Genomic DNA, 18,549 nt, shown 5'->3' with positions numbered 1-18,549 from the left:
ATTCCTAATTTTAGAAGTGAACCAGCAGTGGGCGCTCACTTATGGCAGCATTAGAGACCTTCTCTCACTTGAGACAAAGTGGTTTCTCAAAGCCGAGGCAGCCAACTGGACGGGCTGCACCGGCAGAGCGCGGCGATAATTGATGGACACTTGGCGTGCTCCGTGAGCCTGGCGATTTGTAGAATCCATAAAATGAGACGTCGAGGTAATTATCTTTGTCATGATATAGAGGAAGCTGGAATCAGAGAGCTAATCGGACTGGCTGTCAGCTGTAGCGCGCAGATGCTATCGGACCTCTTGTCCGCCGTGATAAAACTGAATGCGGGTCATTCTAACAGGTAACAGCTGCTCTCGGCTAATTTGTTCAATTATGCGCCGAGGATGCAGGCGCAGGTTGTTCCTCAGTCCGGAGGGAGCGCCGCTGTCTCCCTCTCCCTTTGCCTCCTGAATGAGCTGAGTAATGGAAATCCATATGTAACACATGGAGCTGGTTGGAAATACCAGCGTGAACACATGGGTCTGTGATGACGTTTCTTGTTTTTCACATCAGTCGATATCGATCATGTTCATGGTCAAAGTCACATTGTTTGTTAATCTCGGAGCCAAAAGCCAAAAGCGGGGACTGATAATACTTGAGGGCCTCTGGTGAAGACAGTTGATAAGACTCTTTCTTTTGTGGAGAGATGCAAGAATGGAGTTGGAGTTGAGACACGACCGTCTCTTTCACAAATAGGGATTTGAACAGTGATGTTTCAGTCAGGACAACAACAGCTATCTGCTAATGACTGCAGATAAATGGAGCGACGCCTGGAAGCTAATTCAAGTGCTACTTCGATCACGTGACATGCCTCTATAAAACGCAATAAATACAACATACATAGGAAAAGCAATAAAAAATAGAAAACCAGTATATATTTACTCACTGTTTACTTCTTATTTATTCACTTTTTTCCAATATTTATAAAAAGTAGCATTTATTTTGACATAAGCATTTCTGAATAGAAATATATGAAAGATAAAAGATATAAAAAGTGAAGTAAAAAGTGAAATGCAAAATGCAAAACAGTAAACAGTATTCGATTGCAATATGCAATGTAATAAAGTATAATATAATATGAGAGACATAACCCGATGTGGATCCATATGTTTAATATGTCCTCACTGTGTTTACACACGGCAAAATCATCATATCAATATGTATTGAACCTTTTCACATTGATATTGATGAAGGTTCTAAACCTTTATGAAACCAGGCTTCACATGAGAAAGCATATGAAGCCAAAAAATATGTCCAAAAAAAAGTGACATGTTCCTGAAACCGCTGAGAGGAGAAAATGTCTTCCAATGCACGAGAGAAATGCATTATGGGATGAAGGCGATCGCTCAGGGTCGTATAGAGCTTGTTTGGCCCCAGATTGATTTAATGCCACGAAGTTTCCTCTGCAGACCCGGATCTCTCTGACCTTTCAGAGGGAAAAATCTGATTCTGTAACCTGGCTGCTGCCCGGCTGCCACGTCAGTGCTGTCGTGAGTCCGGCAGTTACGAGTCAATGAAACCGGTCAGTCAGTCACCGGGGAAAAAACCACATCTGAATCCAGCCTGAGGGAACATACGCTACTAAACCCAAACTGTTATTTTTTGTGTATAATTAAATTATGACGTAAATCATAGCTTCTATTTTTACTGCTGCAGTTTTGCAGATGATTCAAAACAATGGTTGTTCCACCAGAAGCTGTGTTGTTCATTTCACCTTTGTTTCGCCTCTCCTTCTGTCTTCAGGGATAAGTTTGAGATTGTCGTTCTCTCTCTCTCTCACGAACAAACACACATACAAACACACACTCACACACACACACACACACACACACAGAAACAGACACACACACATGCTGCCAGTTGAAAAGCAGCAAACAGCGCCTGTACCTGAAGGCTTGAATATTTCTCACCCTAAACTGAACCTGACAGCCACAGAAAGACTTGTTTCCCAAATTATCATCATGGGGAAATCAAACTGGTTTCGGTTTCAGTGATAAACGATAAATCTCCACATCTATCGGCTCATTGTAAATACAGCCTCGTCCAAATACAATTTTAATTGACTGTTTTTCTTTTTGTATCTTTCAGCCATAATATTTTACTGCTATAATAAAGAGTTGTTGGTCGGTCTTTACTACATATTCTGCCAAATTTTCATATTCTGTCAGTGGACAAACCTCATTTATTAGCTTGTAAAGGCCATAAATAAAGAATTAATTTACAATTTTTTAACAAAGCATCTTTTATCTATAGCCAAAATTGTGTTTCCATTATATTTGTCTGCCATTAACTCCAGTCAAAATCCTTCAAACTTCTGTAACTCTCCCAATCAATTCAAAATGATAAACCCTGACCCTTCATTTTGAATTGGGAGCACTGTGGGATGAGACTACAACACAATCTAACATTCTAGTAAAATATCCTCGGAATACTTCGATCCACTCACCTCAGGGTTTCATCTTGAGTCTCTGAATTTCCATTTCGGTTCAACACTGTGTAGACAGCAGCTTTAGACTTGATGTTTTATTTACAGGAAGTAAAAGCTCTTTGTCTCTTGCAGCCGGAGCTTCATCCTCGTCCTCTCCACCGTTTCCCCCCTCAGTGACGGGAGCAGGTGTCAGAACACAGAGCGGCTCACGGTTGCGAGGCCAAAACCTCCAGTGAGCCTCCGGATATCATCTGACAGAGGAATGTCAGAAACAAAAACAAGCTCTGGCTTCGCACCTGCAGGAAGTTTGAACTCGCGCTGACTTTCTGCTAAACAGTTGAGCAGGGCTTGTTTTTTTTTTTGTTTATCAGTTTCTCTCTGTTGAGGGAATCTCATCCATCTGCTCTGATCGGTGAATACAGTCGACGACCATCACACTTATTACAGGACTTTGATTCTGTGAATGAATTTATATTCTGTAAACACACATTTGAGAGCACATGGAGGGAAGTGATGAAACGTGAATATTGTCATTTATAATTCATGATGGGGATGATGGGATCTGATGCTAATATACAGTAAAATAACTGGTGTTTTTGGTTTCTGTTTATTTTTGAAGGATCAACACGAGTCATTAGACATCAGAGATAGTTTTTCCAGCTCCACAGACCTGATATCTGTTTGTCCTTCATATTTACACTTTATTCCGGACTGAAACACCTCAATTACTATTGTGTGGACTGCTATGCACTTCTGTCATAATGTGCATGATCCCCAGAGGATGTTCATGCTCTGTCCAGATGTCAAATGCTGCAACATCTGCTGAAAGGATCAAATTCAGACTCAAGTCCCAGTCAGAGACAATTTAACTGTGATCCCTTGACTTTGTGTTTTTACTTCTTTGGTTTTTATCATCTGTAAAAGCTTTGAGAGGGATTTGCCATTTTTTAACATTGATATTATAACACAACTTGTAGGTAAACAGATCAGGTACAATGACTTCATGGTACTTGGGGCAGGTGTCATTCACTTGGTTCTGTGGGCACCTCACATACGGAGACTCCTGCAGCAGCCGCAGGTTCGATTCTGCCCTTTAGGTAAAACGCCCTAAAAATATCTTGGGGGAAATAAAAAACCTTACTGGTACTTAAGTGTAGAATAATTATGGAATGTGAAAGTAAACAAGACTCCAGACAACCGGGGAGTGACCGTTTTGAACTTAAGACCTTGGTTTTTTCCGACACTCTGCTCAAACCTGAAGTTTGGTATAAAAAGTGTAAAACAAACTCCTGTTTCTCATCGTGTAGTTTAACGGTAAAAGGGGAGAGCAGTCGTGCACGTTATTACAGTTCATTAACCCGTTTTTCACCTTGTCATGTAAAATACACCTCAGAGTTTCTTTTATTAACAAACTTTAAATTGGTGCAAAGAGGGGAAAAACATATTAACTCTCAACAGGGAATCTGCACCTGCACTCCGGGGATTTATTTTCATGTATTTCGACTTCACTGTAAGATCCTGAATAGGCACAAGCTGGAAGATGGTTTTATAGACGTGGAAACGCAGCAGCATGTGAGGAGGAGAACGTCAGCTGATGTAGTCGAGTCACATACAGAGGCTGGTGGATCAAACACAGATACTCTTTAATGTTTAATGGGGACCTAAGGTAGCATTTTATTTTAGAGATACATGTTTTAATTTAACGGTATAATCTCTGTCGGCTGTAATATCAAGTGTTCCCTGTTCCACAGTGTTTATACAGTGAGAACAAGGCCGTTAACATTTGTTTTGTTTTTCTCTTTATTAAGTTTTATAAAAATACTTATTATTCTCTTTTTCTTGGACTGTTCTAGGAACCATTCATTATTTTTGCACAAGATTTATATAATGAACTGTAACTATAAATCAAAGGTAGCATAACCAAAATATAAACATTACCCAGCTTATGTTTGAAATTATAGATACCAACTATATATTGAATACTAGTTTAAGTTTGACGACATAAATAAAGACTTATTTCTGTAGGCACATATATTCTACACAAGCTATATAGGAAAGCATATAGTTTATACTTGGCTATGAACAATAATTTATGTTTGAAACTTTATAACTCATAAATATTTCTTAAACTCATGTATATCACCTGCAACAGGTGCCCACTTTATTTAAACCACACATCGGAGCTCAGTAGAAACAGGTTCTCCACGTTTTTTGCCAATAGACTATAAAAGTATAAAATCCATCAGAATATGTGAAACGTATTCACTCATCTTCACGGCTGTCACTCAAACACATGATCCCAGCCAGCAGCCGCTCATTATGCAAAATCAAACAAGGCAGTGGAATTGAGTTTGGTGTCCCAGAGTAACATAAGCAAATATAGCCTGACAACTCATATTGCAGAAGACTTAGGAGTGTGCCCGTGCCCGGATCTCCACACAACCCAGACAACGGTTTGGGCGACAACAGGCATGAGATACCTTGTCTGCAGAGGGAGCAGAGCAAACAACTTCCTAAGCCTCAAATCCACCAAATATGAGGGAAGAGATGGAAGTGCATTGGTGTGATCCTTAACGGAGATGTCCATCTGCCTGTGTGTGAGTGTGTGTGTGTGTGTGTGTGTGTGTGTGTGTCTGTGTTCTCAGATCCTCCACGAAGCAGACGTCAGGAAGTCAGAACTCGCACAGGATCACGTTGCAGCTGGTTTCCTTAGAAACAAAAGTTACTGTTTTTCATCGTGTGCATTAAAAAGAAATGACTTTTGCTGGTAAAACTTTTTCTCCCAGCTCTTACATATGGCAACATGTGATTTCTATGGACCCAGGTCACGCAGGCCTTTGACAGAAGATGCCTCGTCCTGAACTCTGGAGTGTGGTTGCCAGGTGGTGCAGCAGTGCCCCCCTGTGGAGCCAGCCTGACTCCCACATCTTGCACGACTAACTTCAGATCTGTGTGTTCCAGTCAGCGACCACAAACCTGTCAGTGATGAATGACATTTTCACACCAAATCAAAAGACTACAATCATAAACCAAAACTTCTCCAAGGCCAAACAGTCCCTTTAAATGAATGGTGCTGCACAAAATGCTCATTGATATTAGTTCCCTAGATATGACTCCTCTGTCTGGATCCATAATTTGAAGGGGTCTTTCTTGGCCCAAGTCTCAATCATCCAGTTTCACAGATATCTGTTATTTCAATTGCTGGCATAATCCTGGTTTTAAAAGCAAACAAACCATGAGATGGGTGAAAACAACCTATAGAGGGAACCTGAGATGAAGAAGAAGGAATGTGAAAATGTTTCGAAAGGGCCCAACATGTCGTCCCACTGCGCTGTAGAGCACTTTAAAATACCCCATATCCATAAAGAAACACCTCAGAGTGAATAATGAGGGGATTTTGTAACCATTACCCCATGAGCAGCCCCCCCCCCCCCCCCCTACTCCCACCACTCATAGAAATGTGACTTTTACTGCCTCTTTCTGTGAACATGATAAGACAAAGGTCCCGGTGATTTAGGCCTCTTTCGTCACCGAGGTATAAATTCAAGAGGCATAAAATAAATTTACAGTGATTAAAAGTGCCCCGAGTGAGTTCAGCTAAACTTTAATCATCTGACGGAACACCATGCATGAAAAAAGACTAAAGATTACAGTTTAATCTGTGGTGGAAAAACAGAAATACTGAAGTAGAGAGATACAAATCTTGTTGATTTGTACAAAGAAACATCTTTTGATTATGTTTCAAGGTTAAGGAAGGGGATTCATGCGTAATGTAATGTTTTATCCAGCAGTAATAGGGTCCTAATTATTTTTTATTTTGAGGACTTGGCCTCATCTCGTTCCCTCTGCAGAGCTGCTGAATACGTTTTAATAGAGGAGGATATTAAACGGGGAGTTTCTCGAGGAGTGTGTGCAAGAGGTTGCATTTTGGCAATTTGTGCAGCCACTAATGAGTCTGTTATGACACAGCGTTTCTCTTTCTCTTGTGTTTTGGTGATGTAGTTATCATGGAGTGCACAAACTCCGTCAGAGATGATCGTTGTAGGACATAAAGAATATATTTTTAAGCACTTAGGGAAGAATGGAATCCTTGAAATGATCGCGTTTCGTGCACTGATGAGCTGGAGTGCTGCCAAATTCCTCTGCTTCTAACAGAGCTGGGCTGAAGTATTTATAAAATGACTGATTGTTCATTTTGGATTTTTAAAGGATTCACAATGCAACTGGAAATATCTGCGTTTGGAAGCAGTGGCCAATTAAAATCGACCTCTCAGATGTATGATAAGATCTGATCTGATAGAACAGCTTGAAGAAATGAAATGATAAGACACCAACAAAGAATAAGAATATGCAGGGAATTGCTATTGGGATAATTCAGATTTTAAAATGGTTGATAAGATAAATTAGGATTAACAGTTCAGCCATGACATAGAAAACTAAGCCCAATGTGTGTGAACACATTTATGTCATCAATAATCACACTCAAGATAAAGATATTTATTTTTTAATAGAGATCATTCTCTCTCAATCCATTAAAAAATAGCAAATCAGATATTTACATATAAACAAGTGGCTGTGCAAAATGTACATGATATTGGCAAGAGAGCATCATTTATTCGTCTAATTTGACAAATTAATGTGTATTAAAACTCCCCAAATTCTGTCATTGTAAAGTTAGCAACTGATAAATCTACAAATAGGAAACTGAAGTATATACAATAATAAAATCTGCCGATAAACATTCTGTTGTTAAACGACAAAAGGTATAAAGTCACAAAATTATTAGAATTATGTGCGCTAGAAATATAGAAAGTTATTGAGTTTGTCCTTAGAAAACAGATGTGTCAAAGTGCAGTTCTCCTGTTTCACCCGACGTGACCTCAGTCATCCAATCAAATATGAAAATGAAGATGCTCCAGCTTCACTGAAAAATGTGGGATGCACTTAAAAGGGATTGCAATCAAAAGTATGTTACTGGGATTTATCAATTCTCCATTTCTTAAATTTCATATTATATCACACGAGCTACACAGTGCGGAACTTTAAATCACTTGCAGATTACAACCTACATGATTTTATTAGGTAACATTAACCAATGTCTAATATATTTCCAATGGTACAAACAGAAAAGAACTGAACTGAGTTAATATCCTGCCCCGATACACTTTAGCCAAAAGTTACGTTAACATTGTACATTTTGATTTGAATTTCTGTGTGTCACATTTATGAAAAAGGCAGGAATATTGGTTTATAGTTCTGATTATTAGTTTTCGAATTAGCATTGACACCCAAATCCTCAGTATTAATTTCATAAACTGCACCGTTCATTATTCTTGGATCTTCTATAAATAAATGGCACCAGGGTATTAAAAACAGAAAGTTTAATTGTCTGCAATCACTTAAGAAATGAATGGAAAAAGGCTGTGGGGGGGAAACTCAGTATGGTGGCTTCAGAAATGATCAGCAGGGATGATAAGTAAACATTGTTGTAACTGTGCTGGAATCTAAATAAAATAATAAAAAAACAATCAGGGTCTCCCACAGTGAAAACACCGCAATTCAAATACCAACAGATATCAACACGTTGTGATTACACCATGTGTAACCGTGTGGGATTCAACTGCTGCACGACGCATGATAATATACATTATTATTTCGGTTTTCAATCAAGCAAAGACACACACAAAAGAAAAAGCAAACAACAAAATAAAGAATGCATCCGACAAATCTGGAACGAGCTGATGGAGAGATGAAGTTACTTGAGCTGAACGACACAGTCTAATTCATATGGCTTCATTTGAACAAGGCAACTCAGCAAAAGACATGAGGGGTCGAAATAAGTCTGTGTGAAACGATCCACAGGAAATAAAACTGGAAAAAGAAAAAAAAACACAAGGTATAAACGTGCGATAAATTAGAACCTCCGTTAAAAAAAAACGTAAATAAACAGAGTGTTTATGTCGTCGTGGTCGAGAAAGTTTGAATTACTGCAGCTCAGTGATATCGTGCTGCAGCTGAATGTTGCACGTTAATCTCAAATGGAACCACTTATTCATTTCTACCCAGACGTCAGTGCAGTGACACTGACAAGGCTTTCAAATCTGAAGAGCTCAGTTCGGTAAAATACTTTTTTCTTCTTCTCCTCCTGTGCAGCGTGAGGCAGAGCATGAGGGAAGAGCGGCTGAGTGCAACTGGTCTCTGAAGAGCAAAGCGGGCTGAGAGGCTCCCTCTGAAATCAGGGCCAAGTTTCAATATTTGCTCCATCGCTGTGCTGAAAACACAAAAGGGCTGAGAGCTGAAGAGGCTTTTGAAAGCTGACGTCTCCTCGGCGTTCCAGATAATTCACTTCCCACAGACACGCGTCTCCACATTCTGGGGAGGCTGATCAAAGTACCAGCAGAGAGGGTCTGAGCTGACAGTCAACTCTGCTTCCTTAATGCCACTGAGTTCGACTCGTCACTCTAATGCGGGTGCTATTTGAGGAAGCCTTTATAGAGTAGGTGTGAGTGACTGGTCCCTCTTTCATTCTCCAGGCAGAAGAGCAGGTCCCTGAGGTTGACTCTGGTGATGCGCTGTCGCATAAACTGTCTGGAGCCGCCTCCACCGGAGCCCGCGGGCTGGCAGGGCCCTGACCCGGAGCCCTGGAAGGTGGGAATGGAGCAAACAAAAGGTTTAATGAGCTCTTTTGTGAATTTGAAAAAAATAAACTGTCTGCATTAAATGCTTCCATGTTCCTCACCTCTGCACTGGCACCTCGAACGGGAGAGTACATCTTTTGTTTTTTCCTCGGGCCGATGGCTGCCAGCGCCGTGAGGTTGGCTTCTCTCTGCCGGATCTGAGCCAGCTCCTGCTGCTGCATCTGGAGGACGAATCGCACTCGGATCAGTCGCACAGTCCAACTCATCAGAATACAATCATATACAGTCACTTACGGTAGCATATATTTACCTCTTTGGCCTTTTGTTTGAGTCTCAGCTGCTCGGGGTCCTCTTGTCGTGACCGAGACTGCGGCGATGCAGAGGACATGTTAATAATTCAAGATGGATATGTTCAATTTATTCAATCAATTGTTTTATTCATCCGCTCACTCATCGTTAGCATATCTGCTCTCTCGCAGCCGAGGAAAATGTATATTAATGACACTGACCTGAGATCACTCACTCGCCTTCTCTAAGCAGTTATGACAGAATCGAATAGAGCTGCTATAGAAAGAATCTTACCTTGGCAGCCTTCAAGAGGATCTCTCTCTCCTGCTCCTCCTTCCTCTGCTTCTCCACCTGATCCAGCTGCTCGAAGTACCGGAGCTGGGTTCGCACGTCGCTGACTTGCACGTGCCGCTCATCCTCCTGAAGGTTAGATTTATATAAAGACACAGCGAGGAGGAGGAACAGAAAGACGCGATGTGAGACGCCGAAGCAGAGTAAAGGGCAACTCTCGCTTAAAATAGATGGTAATCAACCGTCACCTTGAAAGTTACGTTCTTCTGCTGCGCCACGAGGGACACCTTCTCCAGCAGGCTCTGCAGGCGCTGCTGCGTAGCATGGGAGATGAAGTTGATCACATCTGAGCCCAACTCGCTGACACCAAACTTCTTAGCTGTCACAATGAGATGGGGGGGGGAGGTGGATTAAGATTTGAGGAGAATGAGCCAGAATCGCTCTTTAACACTGGGAAAACGAGCCGCACGTGCTCTCTTGGGTTTGTGTGTGTCTCACCGATCTCGAGAGCTCGCCGGGTGAGCGGGGCGGTGGAGAGAAAGGCCTCGTCCTTGCAGGAGCGAGTCACCGCGCCCACAAGGTCGGAGTTGGTTGCTAAGATACGGGCACTCTCCTCCGACAGGTTGACTCCTGCCATGGAGGCCACGTCGTTGATATCATCATCGTCCCTGGAAGAGAACGGAAAGTGATGCGAGGAGCAGCTACACGAGCACGTGGCTTAAAACTGATATCTCCTTTTTCATCTGTGTGCATTTGTTATTAATAAATCAATGTTGAAAGGATCAATAGAGCTCATATATGAAAGCAAAATGCAAATATTTAAGCTATTTCTGAAGCCACTTTACTGTCAGGATTCCAAAAAACAAAGCCTGGTGCTCCCAAGTCCTAATTGAAGAATTACATGGATAATTAACATATAACATTTAGAGAAATCGAGAACAATGGAATAAAAGAAAGAAAGACTGGATCAATTTAAGACCATCTCATTTCTCTAAAGATCTTAGAATCACATAAAACGGAGGAGCGGACATATTTGTTACAACACGTGAGTAAATCTCTTCTTGCACATCCCGGGGTTCATAAACAACAGAAAGCAAATAACAGCAGGCGTCTGGTGAGAAGAGTAATTGAAAGAATACATCTTTCAGACACATGCAGCAGTTAACTCTGATTTGTCTCTGCAGATTTAAACTGCCTGTGCCGACGCGTCCTTCTCCCTCGCCAGTATATCCAAACACGCAGTTTTCAATGAAATCACTCTGTTTGTTTTATCACAACTATGATTCTGCAGGTGATCAGGCAAACTGTTAAAACAAGGCAGAGCCGAAAGTATCACATTGCAGAGCCACATATTTGTCCAACAGTATAAACCCATCTTTGAGCTACACCTGTACAATCTAATGTACTTATTATTGTCTGCTGACTCATTTCTACTCATTGAAGCTTTACTCTAGCTTTGTAAAAGCAGAGATACAGTTAGTTCACTTGGTCTCGACAGGGAGGAGTAACGACCATGATGGATTGCACAAAACCACTGATGCTTACGAGGTCATTAATTCACATAATTACTGCATTAATTAGCAAATGTGTCAACAGACACGAGGGTGGTCAAATAGAAACAAACACAAGGACAATAAACCGGCACGCTCGAATCAAAGAGTTTTAAAGTGCATGTCTGACTCATTTACATCACACAATAGTCTACTTAAGTATTTACAGCTGCACTGTTGAAAGAGCAATAAATTTGGGGATGTGTTTAAAAGTCTGGTTCGACTATGTTTCAATAAATAAAAACTGAAAGCATAGAAGCGTATGGTCCTGATTTAAAGCAGGATTTCTCTATCTGACTTCTGGTGAATCAATACGCAGCAATTTTTAATTAAACCACTTTAATGGGAAACAGATTTTTTACGATTATTTTAGCAACACGTAAGTAAGTCAAGCTGCAAATCATCTATGAGCTGGAAGTGGTGAATTAATTAAAATGACTTCATAATAAGTGAAAAAGTTAAATGCTTACTTTTCTGTTGCTTGATAAACTAATAAATGAATTATTCCAGGTATAAGTCACAAGTTTGCATTAGTTAACCCCTGTTCCATCATCAAATATATGAATAAGAACAAATATGATACTGTAGACCAATGTTTATTCATCATTTAACTGAACCCGTGACAAACCTGAAGGCTCCTCCTCCTGCTTCCATCAGCTTGTTCCTCTGAGCGGCAGTGAGAAGGCTCTGATTGACAACCTGCACTCCTTTGGCCCCCGGAACAAACATGTGCCTCACAGCCGGAACTAACACAGACAGAGGAACAGTCAGAGTTATGCTGCTGAGCGTAAGAAAATGTAGTCGCATGAATAGAATAATAATTTTAGACTGTGTATTTGACATCTTTGTCCAAGGAGTTTGTCCTGCAGTTACAGACAGTATCCACATGGTGGCAGCCCTACTGAATGGAACATATTAACGTGTGAATACAAGTTTTGTTTGTGTGTTAATATTCAGTGACTTTAATTAATTTGTTTAGCATCTAAATCTCACCAACGATTCTCACTGGAGACTGTAAAATACACCTAATAAAGAAAATAGTGGTCACATTCATTGGCCCTGATTTAACATCCCCCAAGAAAGAAAAAAAAAAAAAGAGTAAGTGAGTGTCACACCTGTCTGCAGCTGTTTGACGACCTGCGGCTGACCCACGAGGATGCGGCTGTGAGGCTGACCTCGGAGTGTCACCATGGGAGACTGATTCCCCGTCACCTGTGGCCTCACTACAGTCCCCTGTTGCTGTGGCGAGACACAGTAACAAAAACAGAAGTATAAACTTTTACACTTTATTTACAATTTGCGTGTCCATCGCTGAATTCAGATACTAAACAGACATATTACCAGTCCCGTTTTCTGAGGCGTCTGAGTGAGGCTGACGACTGTGTTTTTGGGCGTGGTGGAGCTGGTGGCTACAGTGGTGGCGGTGGAGAGTGGAGGTCGCATCACCACAGCGGTGAGGGCCTTGGAGGATGTGGCAGCGGCCTGAGTGCTGGGCTGCGGCAGCAGGCTCTGCCGAATGAAGGCCTCTGAGTCTGGGGTCAACTGGCGCAGTGCAGGGAGACTTCTCTGCAGGAGGACAGAGGACAGACACAGTAAATAAACAGCAGTTTAATGACGTCCACTCTAATCCACACAGGATACATTTGCAAAGAAACAGCAGTTCAAGATAAATGGCGCAGACTATTAAACACTGTGCTGGAAACTAAAAGAAGAGAGAATTTAGAGGAAATGTTTATGTCGAACTTTGTCTTTCTCTAGTTCTGTTTTAAATAAGACACTGAACATCCCACTGGTAAAAGATCGACGGAGCCATTTGTAATGGGGAAGGCTTAGCAGGATTTCCCATTGCTGATCCAGCAGGCAGGAGTAATGTTTTTTTATATTTATTTGACTTTTTACTTTAGATACTGTTGCATTGGCAAACTAATATTACAATTTCAAAATTTTTGATGATACAAATTACTACTGTCTGTATAAATGATCTGCCATGTCTAACATCAAGTAAATCTTTCTTCCTTACTCTGGGAAACAAGACTCATCAATTTTTGATGTGGGTTTAAATGTCTTCTTCTAGGATGTAGTGGTACCTTTTAGGATTTTAAGATTATTTTGTTTGTGGATTAGTTATTTTTAAATGATTTCGGATCCTTTTTTACGTAGGTTTTGGTCATGACATCTTGGGACCATGTTTGAAATACTTGTTTTTATCTAAAAATCAATCAATCGACCATTGCATCGTATTTGCATTCTACCAATTGCCAGTTTTGTAACTTTATCTGTTTGCACATTGGCTTGAAAATGAGAAATTAGACAGACTTTGTACTAGGGAGCTGGAAGAGGAGTCGGTTTAATGTGTGAATGCAGCTTTTGTCTGTCACGCAGGGCACAGCCTTCATGTGCAGCTGAACTGATGAAAAGAGGACTAGAAGCATAAAATGCCGTACTAGCTGTTCTATCTGCGAGTGTGTTGTTGATCTCACCTTCAGGAAAGGCACAAGGTACGGCTGTGGCGACGAGTTCAGCTCTTTGTATAATCTACTGGTGAAATCTTCAGGCTCTATCTTTCCTTCCTGTTGTACAATAGAAGGAGAAGATGAATAAGAACAGAAACGAGTTTGAGGGTTAAGGAAAAACAGAACAAAGGAATAACGAGAGAGGATGAGCAACACACCCATTGGTGCTCAGGTGGGGGCAAGTGCATTTGCTTTTTTAACAAAATGGGTGCAGGAAAGGGGAATAACAACTGTGTTGGTTTGAAACAACAAACACTAAAGTTGTAGGGCCCAGAGATGGTGAGAGAAAGAGATGAAGGACATGATGAAAAAAAAGAAGGAGAAAAACTTTACCAGCAGTTGTTTGACCAGCTCCTTGACACTGGCTGTGGTCTCAGAGGACTGTTTTCCACTGGATGCCAGCTTGATCAGTGTGGACAAAAAGTTCCTACACTTCTTCACATTCTCCAGTGTTTCCTGCAAAACACACAAACAAACTGTATTTTTCTAAAACACACACACAAATTTCATTTACAGTAGTAATAAAGAGCACAACACAAAAGACTAGAAAATTACATATCTGTGTGGCTCATTATGTAATTTTCAAGGTTAGAACTTCTCTCTTACAGCTGTGATAGCTATTGGAGTGGAGGCCCCAGGGGCCCTGAGGGGCCCGGCCCTCTGTGTCACAGTTGTGGCTGCAGATCCAGGCTGTACAGTGGTGGACGTTCCTAGCGGCTGACCTGGGGTGGCGGCCGTTCCTCCCAGCATGATGGTGTTCTGTTTGAATCAGTGAATATGCAGCCGTGAGATGAGAATCAGGAAAATGATAAAGGTCAGAATAACATGTCCGTCAATTTTATTCTTACAGTAAAGAGATAGATGTTTGTCTTTTGTAAACAACATCTAGTCTTTGGAGCGTTACAGTTCTCCTCTTCCATCCCTACATTACAATAGAGCTCCCAACAACAATGGGATTTGCAAATCAGACAATGAAAACTAATGACGTTTTGGTGAAAAGTGTATAAACCTTTAAAAAAGGAATTTCATGGAATCAAAGAGAAAGAAAGAGATTAATTTCTAACAGTAAGCAGACAAAAAGGCCAGATCTTCAAGCCTCGACATAAACCCATCCTTTTATTGCAGTTATTAGGCAAAACAAGTTGATAACGGAGCAACAAATATATATTTTTTTAATCACGCATTCCAATTCCTTTAGGAAATCTATATAGCTTGTTCAAGAAAATGCATATTCCTCCATCAAAAGGTAAAAAAAAAAAAAAGAGTAATAAACTTTTTAATTCTAGGTAACTAGTTGAGTTTGGATGAGGTCATGAGGACCACGCCATGATGTGGGCAGCAGAGGCTAGGGGAGCAATTACTGATTTTGCCAAAAGTGCAGCATAAAGCCAATCAGCAGGGGATCTCAGAGGTTTGCTTTAACTTCTACACAGGTAATTACATTGTGGCGGCTTTACCTGCAGCACGGGTGGCCTCTGCAGTTTGGTGGTGGGCGTCACAGTGGTCTGGGCTGTGGCACCTTGTTTAATGATAGTGGTGGGGGCCACTGAACGAGTCAGCAGCGACGCCGCGCCTGGAGCCTGGAGAACAGCAGGAGATATGAGCGTGAGAATAACAGTGCACCACTTAGGAGTTATCTTTTTACATAATTGCACTTTAAATATGCTGCCTTTCACTTCAGTTGCAAAGAAATAACTCGGGTGTAGCAATTTTAACCACCGAGTTATCTTCTTTTGATGATTTCTTTCAGTTTCTTAACTCAATTTAACGTTGGATGCAGAACTCCACGTATGCTAAATAAAGCCTGTTCATTTTGATTGCTCCTTTACCGTTCAGCCAGAGCGTGCATGTGAAACCATCTGTCAAAATATAATGGAATCAGACTGCAAAGTGAAATGCATCAAATGAACCCGGCGTCTTTGTTTACAATTTCTAGCACAAGAAAAACTCATTTGGCTGATTGTTATTTTCCAATCCGAACAAAGGGTGTCTAAATTATGACATTGAAACATTTGCAGGCTGACAACTCAGAGTGTGTTCATTATTGTGACTGTGAACATTGTCACTGTGATGGGAGGCTTGGGTGATACCTAAACTCAGGATATCGGTTGAGACAGAGAACAGATCTAAATGGTGATGATTAGTACGATCATTTCCAAACTAAAAGTGAAGATATCTCTACACTAACATTTCTTTAAAGTTCCTTTTTCAGGATTATGATGTACAAAAATACTGATCCAGTGAATCAGATCAGTGCGTTACTACCTAACAGGTATGAGTCCTATGTTGCGTTGTGTGAATGCAGTCATGTGTTCAGCGTTACCTGTAGAGAAGTGAGCTGGACAGGTGGAGTGCTTGTGGGGGCCGCAGGTCGTGGCGTCATGGCGCTTTGGGACTGCGACTGAGCCTGCATCTGAGCCAAGGTCTGCTGGTGAATCATCAGCAGCTGTCCACTCTCACTGCGAACCAGGACCATGCCTGCGGGAGGCAAACGTCAGGGGGGGTTAAGACGGTCAGTCTCATCAATATACTGTATGAGTGTCTGACACCTGGCGTTATGAATTATTCATCTGAAGGTGTATAGATGCATTACCCCCCGATCATATGTACAGAGACTTCAAGAAGTTGCAGAGTTGCAGGAAGAGACATGTCTTTAAAAGTTGTGGTTTAATGATATTGTGTGTTATGGTCTGTTTGAGTCAGATCAGTCATCCTCTGGTTGGGATGGCTCTATACACTGGTCTCCAAAAAAGAGCTGATTTCCATTCACAGACATTAATACTTCCTTATACCAAATAGTTTTGCAGTAAATAGCTGTTCATATGAGAACAGTTTGAGGTTGTCTCTGACAAGACAAAGTTGTAATAATCAATGTATTGCAGGGCTCTTAATCAAGTCTGCAATTAGTACTTTGCACATTTCTAATCAGTTGCTTGTGGACCTAGAGGACAATCAGATCATTCTATAACAATATCTGATTATGTTGTTGCTGCTGCTTGCAACCTAAAGACTCAATTCTGTTTAACTTGTTGGAGAAAACTATTAATCCTCTTAAAGTGTTTTTACTTTACCTCTGGGAAGCTGGATGTTTTGGATATTTGGGGGATTTTGTCACTTGTGCATTTAACCCTGCATGACTCAGAGATAAAAAGAGTCAAATCATTACTACTCCTTTCTCCTGCAGGATTTAGGAGAGCTGCAGAGCTGTGGGCAGCAGGCAGACGATGATGGACTAACATGTGCAGGTTTGTAGGGTTATTAACTGTTTTAACCGAGGCAGCGCCAGACCACAATGAGTGAAGCAACATTTGTGGGCAACATGAGAGGACGCAGGACAAACTGAGACACTGAGAAAAAGGGAAATCGTGTGACTGGGTACATTTTGATGATGTCATGAGGACCATGATGTATCTAGACTGCAGGAGAGGGCCGCGGAGTAGTTATGAGTTGATGCCAGTGGTCCCTGTGTCACAAGAGAAGCAGAGCTGGCTCCTATAACTTCTCCTTTCTCCTCCAGGATTTAGGAGAGCTGCAGAGCTGTGAGCAGCAGTGATGCAACAGTTGTGTGCTCCATGAGTGGAAAGCTGAGGAGACACTGAGTTTAGATAAAGGGGGAACCATGTGACTGGTTGAGTTCTGATGAGTTCAAGAGGACCACATCATGTCTGGACTGCTTTGGGCAGGGGGAGTAGTTATGATGTTGATACCAGTAGACTCTGTGTCACAGGAGAAGTAGACGTAATAATTCCTGTCTAACCCGTTGGAGAAACCATTCATGCCATTAAGGTGGTTACTACTTTACCTGGAGGGAGCTGGATGTTTTGGATGTTTGGGGCATTTGCCTGGGGCTGAGTGAGTCGAGGGGCCAACACCTGCGGAGCAATGGCTCGTACTACCCCGGGAGTAGGAGCGGCAGCTATCTGCATCGAGGTCCTCGGGTTCTGCAGAACAGTCGGGCTCCTCACGATCGAGCCCGTCGTGGCAGCAGAAGTCTGCATCACGATCTTTGTGGAGTCCCACTTGTTGACAACACATCCGGCCGGTGCCGTCGCAGCTGGAGCGGGGTTCCCTCCGCTTTGCGCGGCGTTACTGGGAGTTTGCATAGGCGGCCTCACAAGCGTGACCGTGGGGGCAGTTTTCACAATGGGCTGAGGGGGGATCACCGGGGAGGTCACGGGGGAAGATGTATTCCGGATAATGGCACCGGAAGCCGCAGACACAGGTCCGTTGTTTACACGCGTGACAGCTGCCTGAGGGCTGCTGGTGGGGACGTGACACTTCACCACCACGGTGCCTCCATTCAGAGTTTCAACACCGGCAGCTGTAGGTTTCCCATCTGCTCCATCGGAGGAGACCCCGACGACTCCGCTGGCCGCCGCCGACGTGGGCTGACTCTGCGCGGGTGTCACGCTCGGTCCCGCCGGTGATGGGGTCCCATCCATGCTCGAAAACGTGGGACCCCCCCCTGCACCGCCCGTCACAACTCCACGCACTCCTGTACCACGGGGAGGGGGTGTCCAAAACAACTCGGGAAACAAGTTAGCAACCAAAAACAAGCTAACGTTAAGCTAGCCGGAGCGGGCAGATATCTCCCCCGCTTCAGCGAGTTCTAGTTGAGAGAGTCCCATCTTCCGCCGCCCTGGACGCTTCAATCTCTACCTACAGCCGCGTTGCGGACGCGTTTCGCCCGCAGACTGGACCCTGACTGTCGCGTAGAGGTGACGTGCTCCCGCTAGCTCGCACTCCGGAGACGCGATCGCACCGCTCGCTACTTTTCCGCGCAGCTCTCCGCCGAGTAAACACA

At 42.4% G+C, this 18,549-nt stretch overlaps 1 protein-coding gene across 2 annotated transcripts; it reads right to left on the bottom strand.

The window, feature by feature from the left end:
- Positions 1–7,829: 7,829 nt before the first annotated feature.
- Positions 7,830–18,405, bottom strand: taf4a (TAF4A RNA polymerase II, TATA box binding protein (TBP)-associated factor). 2 transcript variants are annotated; one of them, XM_062392325.1, is made up of 15 exons: positions 17,548–18,405; positions 16,069–16,223; positions 15,203–15,325; positions 14,352–14,504; positions 14,079–14,201; positions 13,713–13,802; positions 12,574–12,798; positions 12,348–12,471; positions 11,861–11,978; positions 10,181–10,350; positions 9,931–10,061; positions 9,686–9,811; positions 9,414–9,470; positions 9,205–9,324; positions 7,830–9,106 (listed from the first exon to the last, which is right to left on the bottom strand). In XM_062392325.1, exons 1-15 carry the CDS (start codon positions 18,185–18,187, stop codon positions 8,939–8,941), a joined length of 2,523 nt encoding a protein of 840 aa, XP_062248309.1. In that variant the 5' UTR covers positions 18,188–18,405; the 3' UTR covers positions 7,830–8,938. The 2 variants fall into 2 exon arrangements, with proteins under 2 accessions (XP_062248309.1, XP_062248310.1); XM_062392326.1 differs by having other exon boundaries at positions 12,348–12,465.
- Positions 18,406–18,549: the final 144 nt, after the last annotated feature.

Source organism: Platichthys flesus, chromosome 7 (assembly GCF_949316205.1).
Source record: "Platichthys flesus chromosome 7, fPlaFle2.1, whole genome shotgun sequence".
NCBI lineage: Eukaryota > Metazoa > Chordata > Actinopteri > Pleuronectiformes > Pleuronectidae > Platichthys > Platichthys flesus.
The sequence above is the reverse complement of the archived record's forward strand: the minus strand, read 5'-3'. Positions and strand labels throughout refer to the sequence as shown.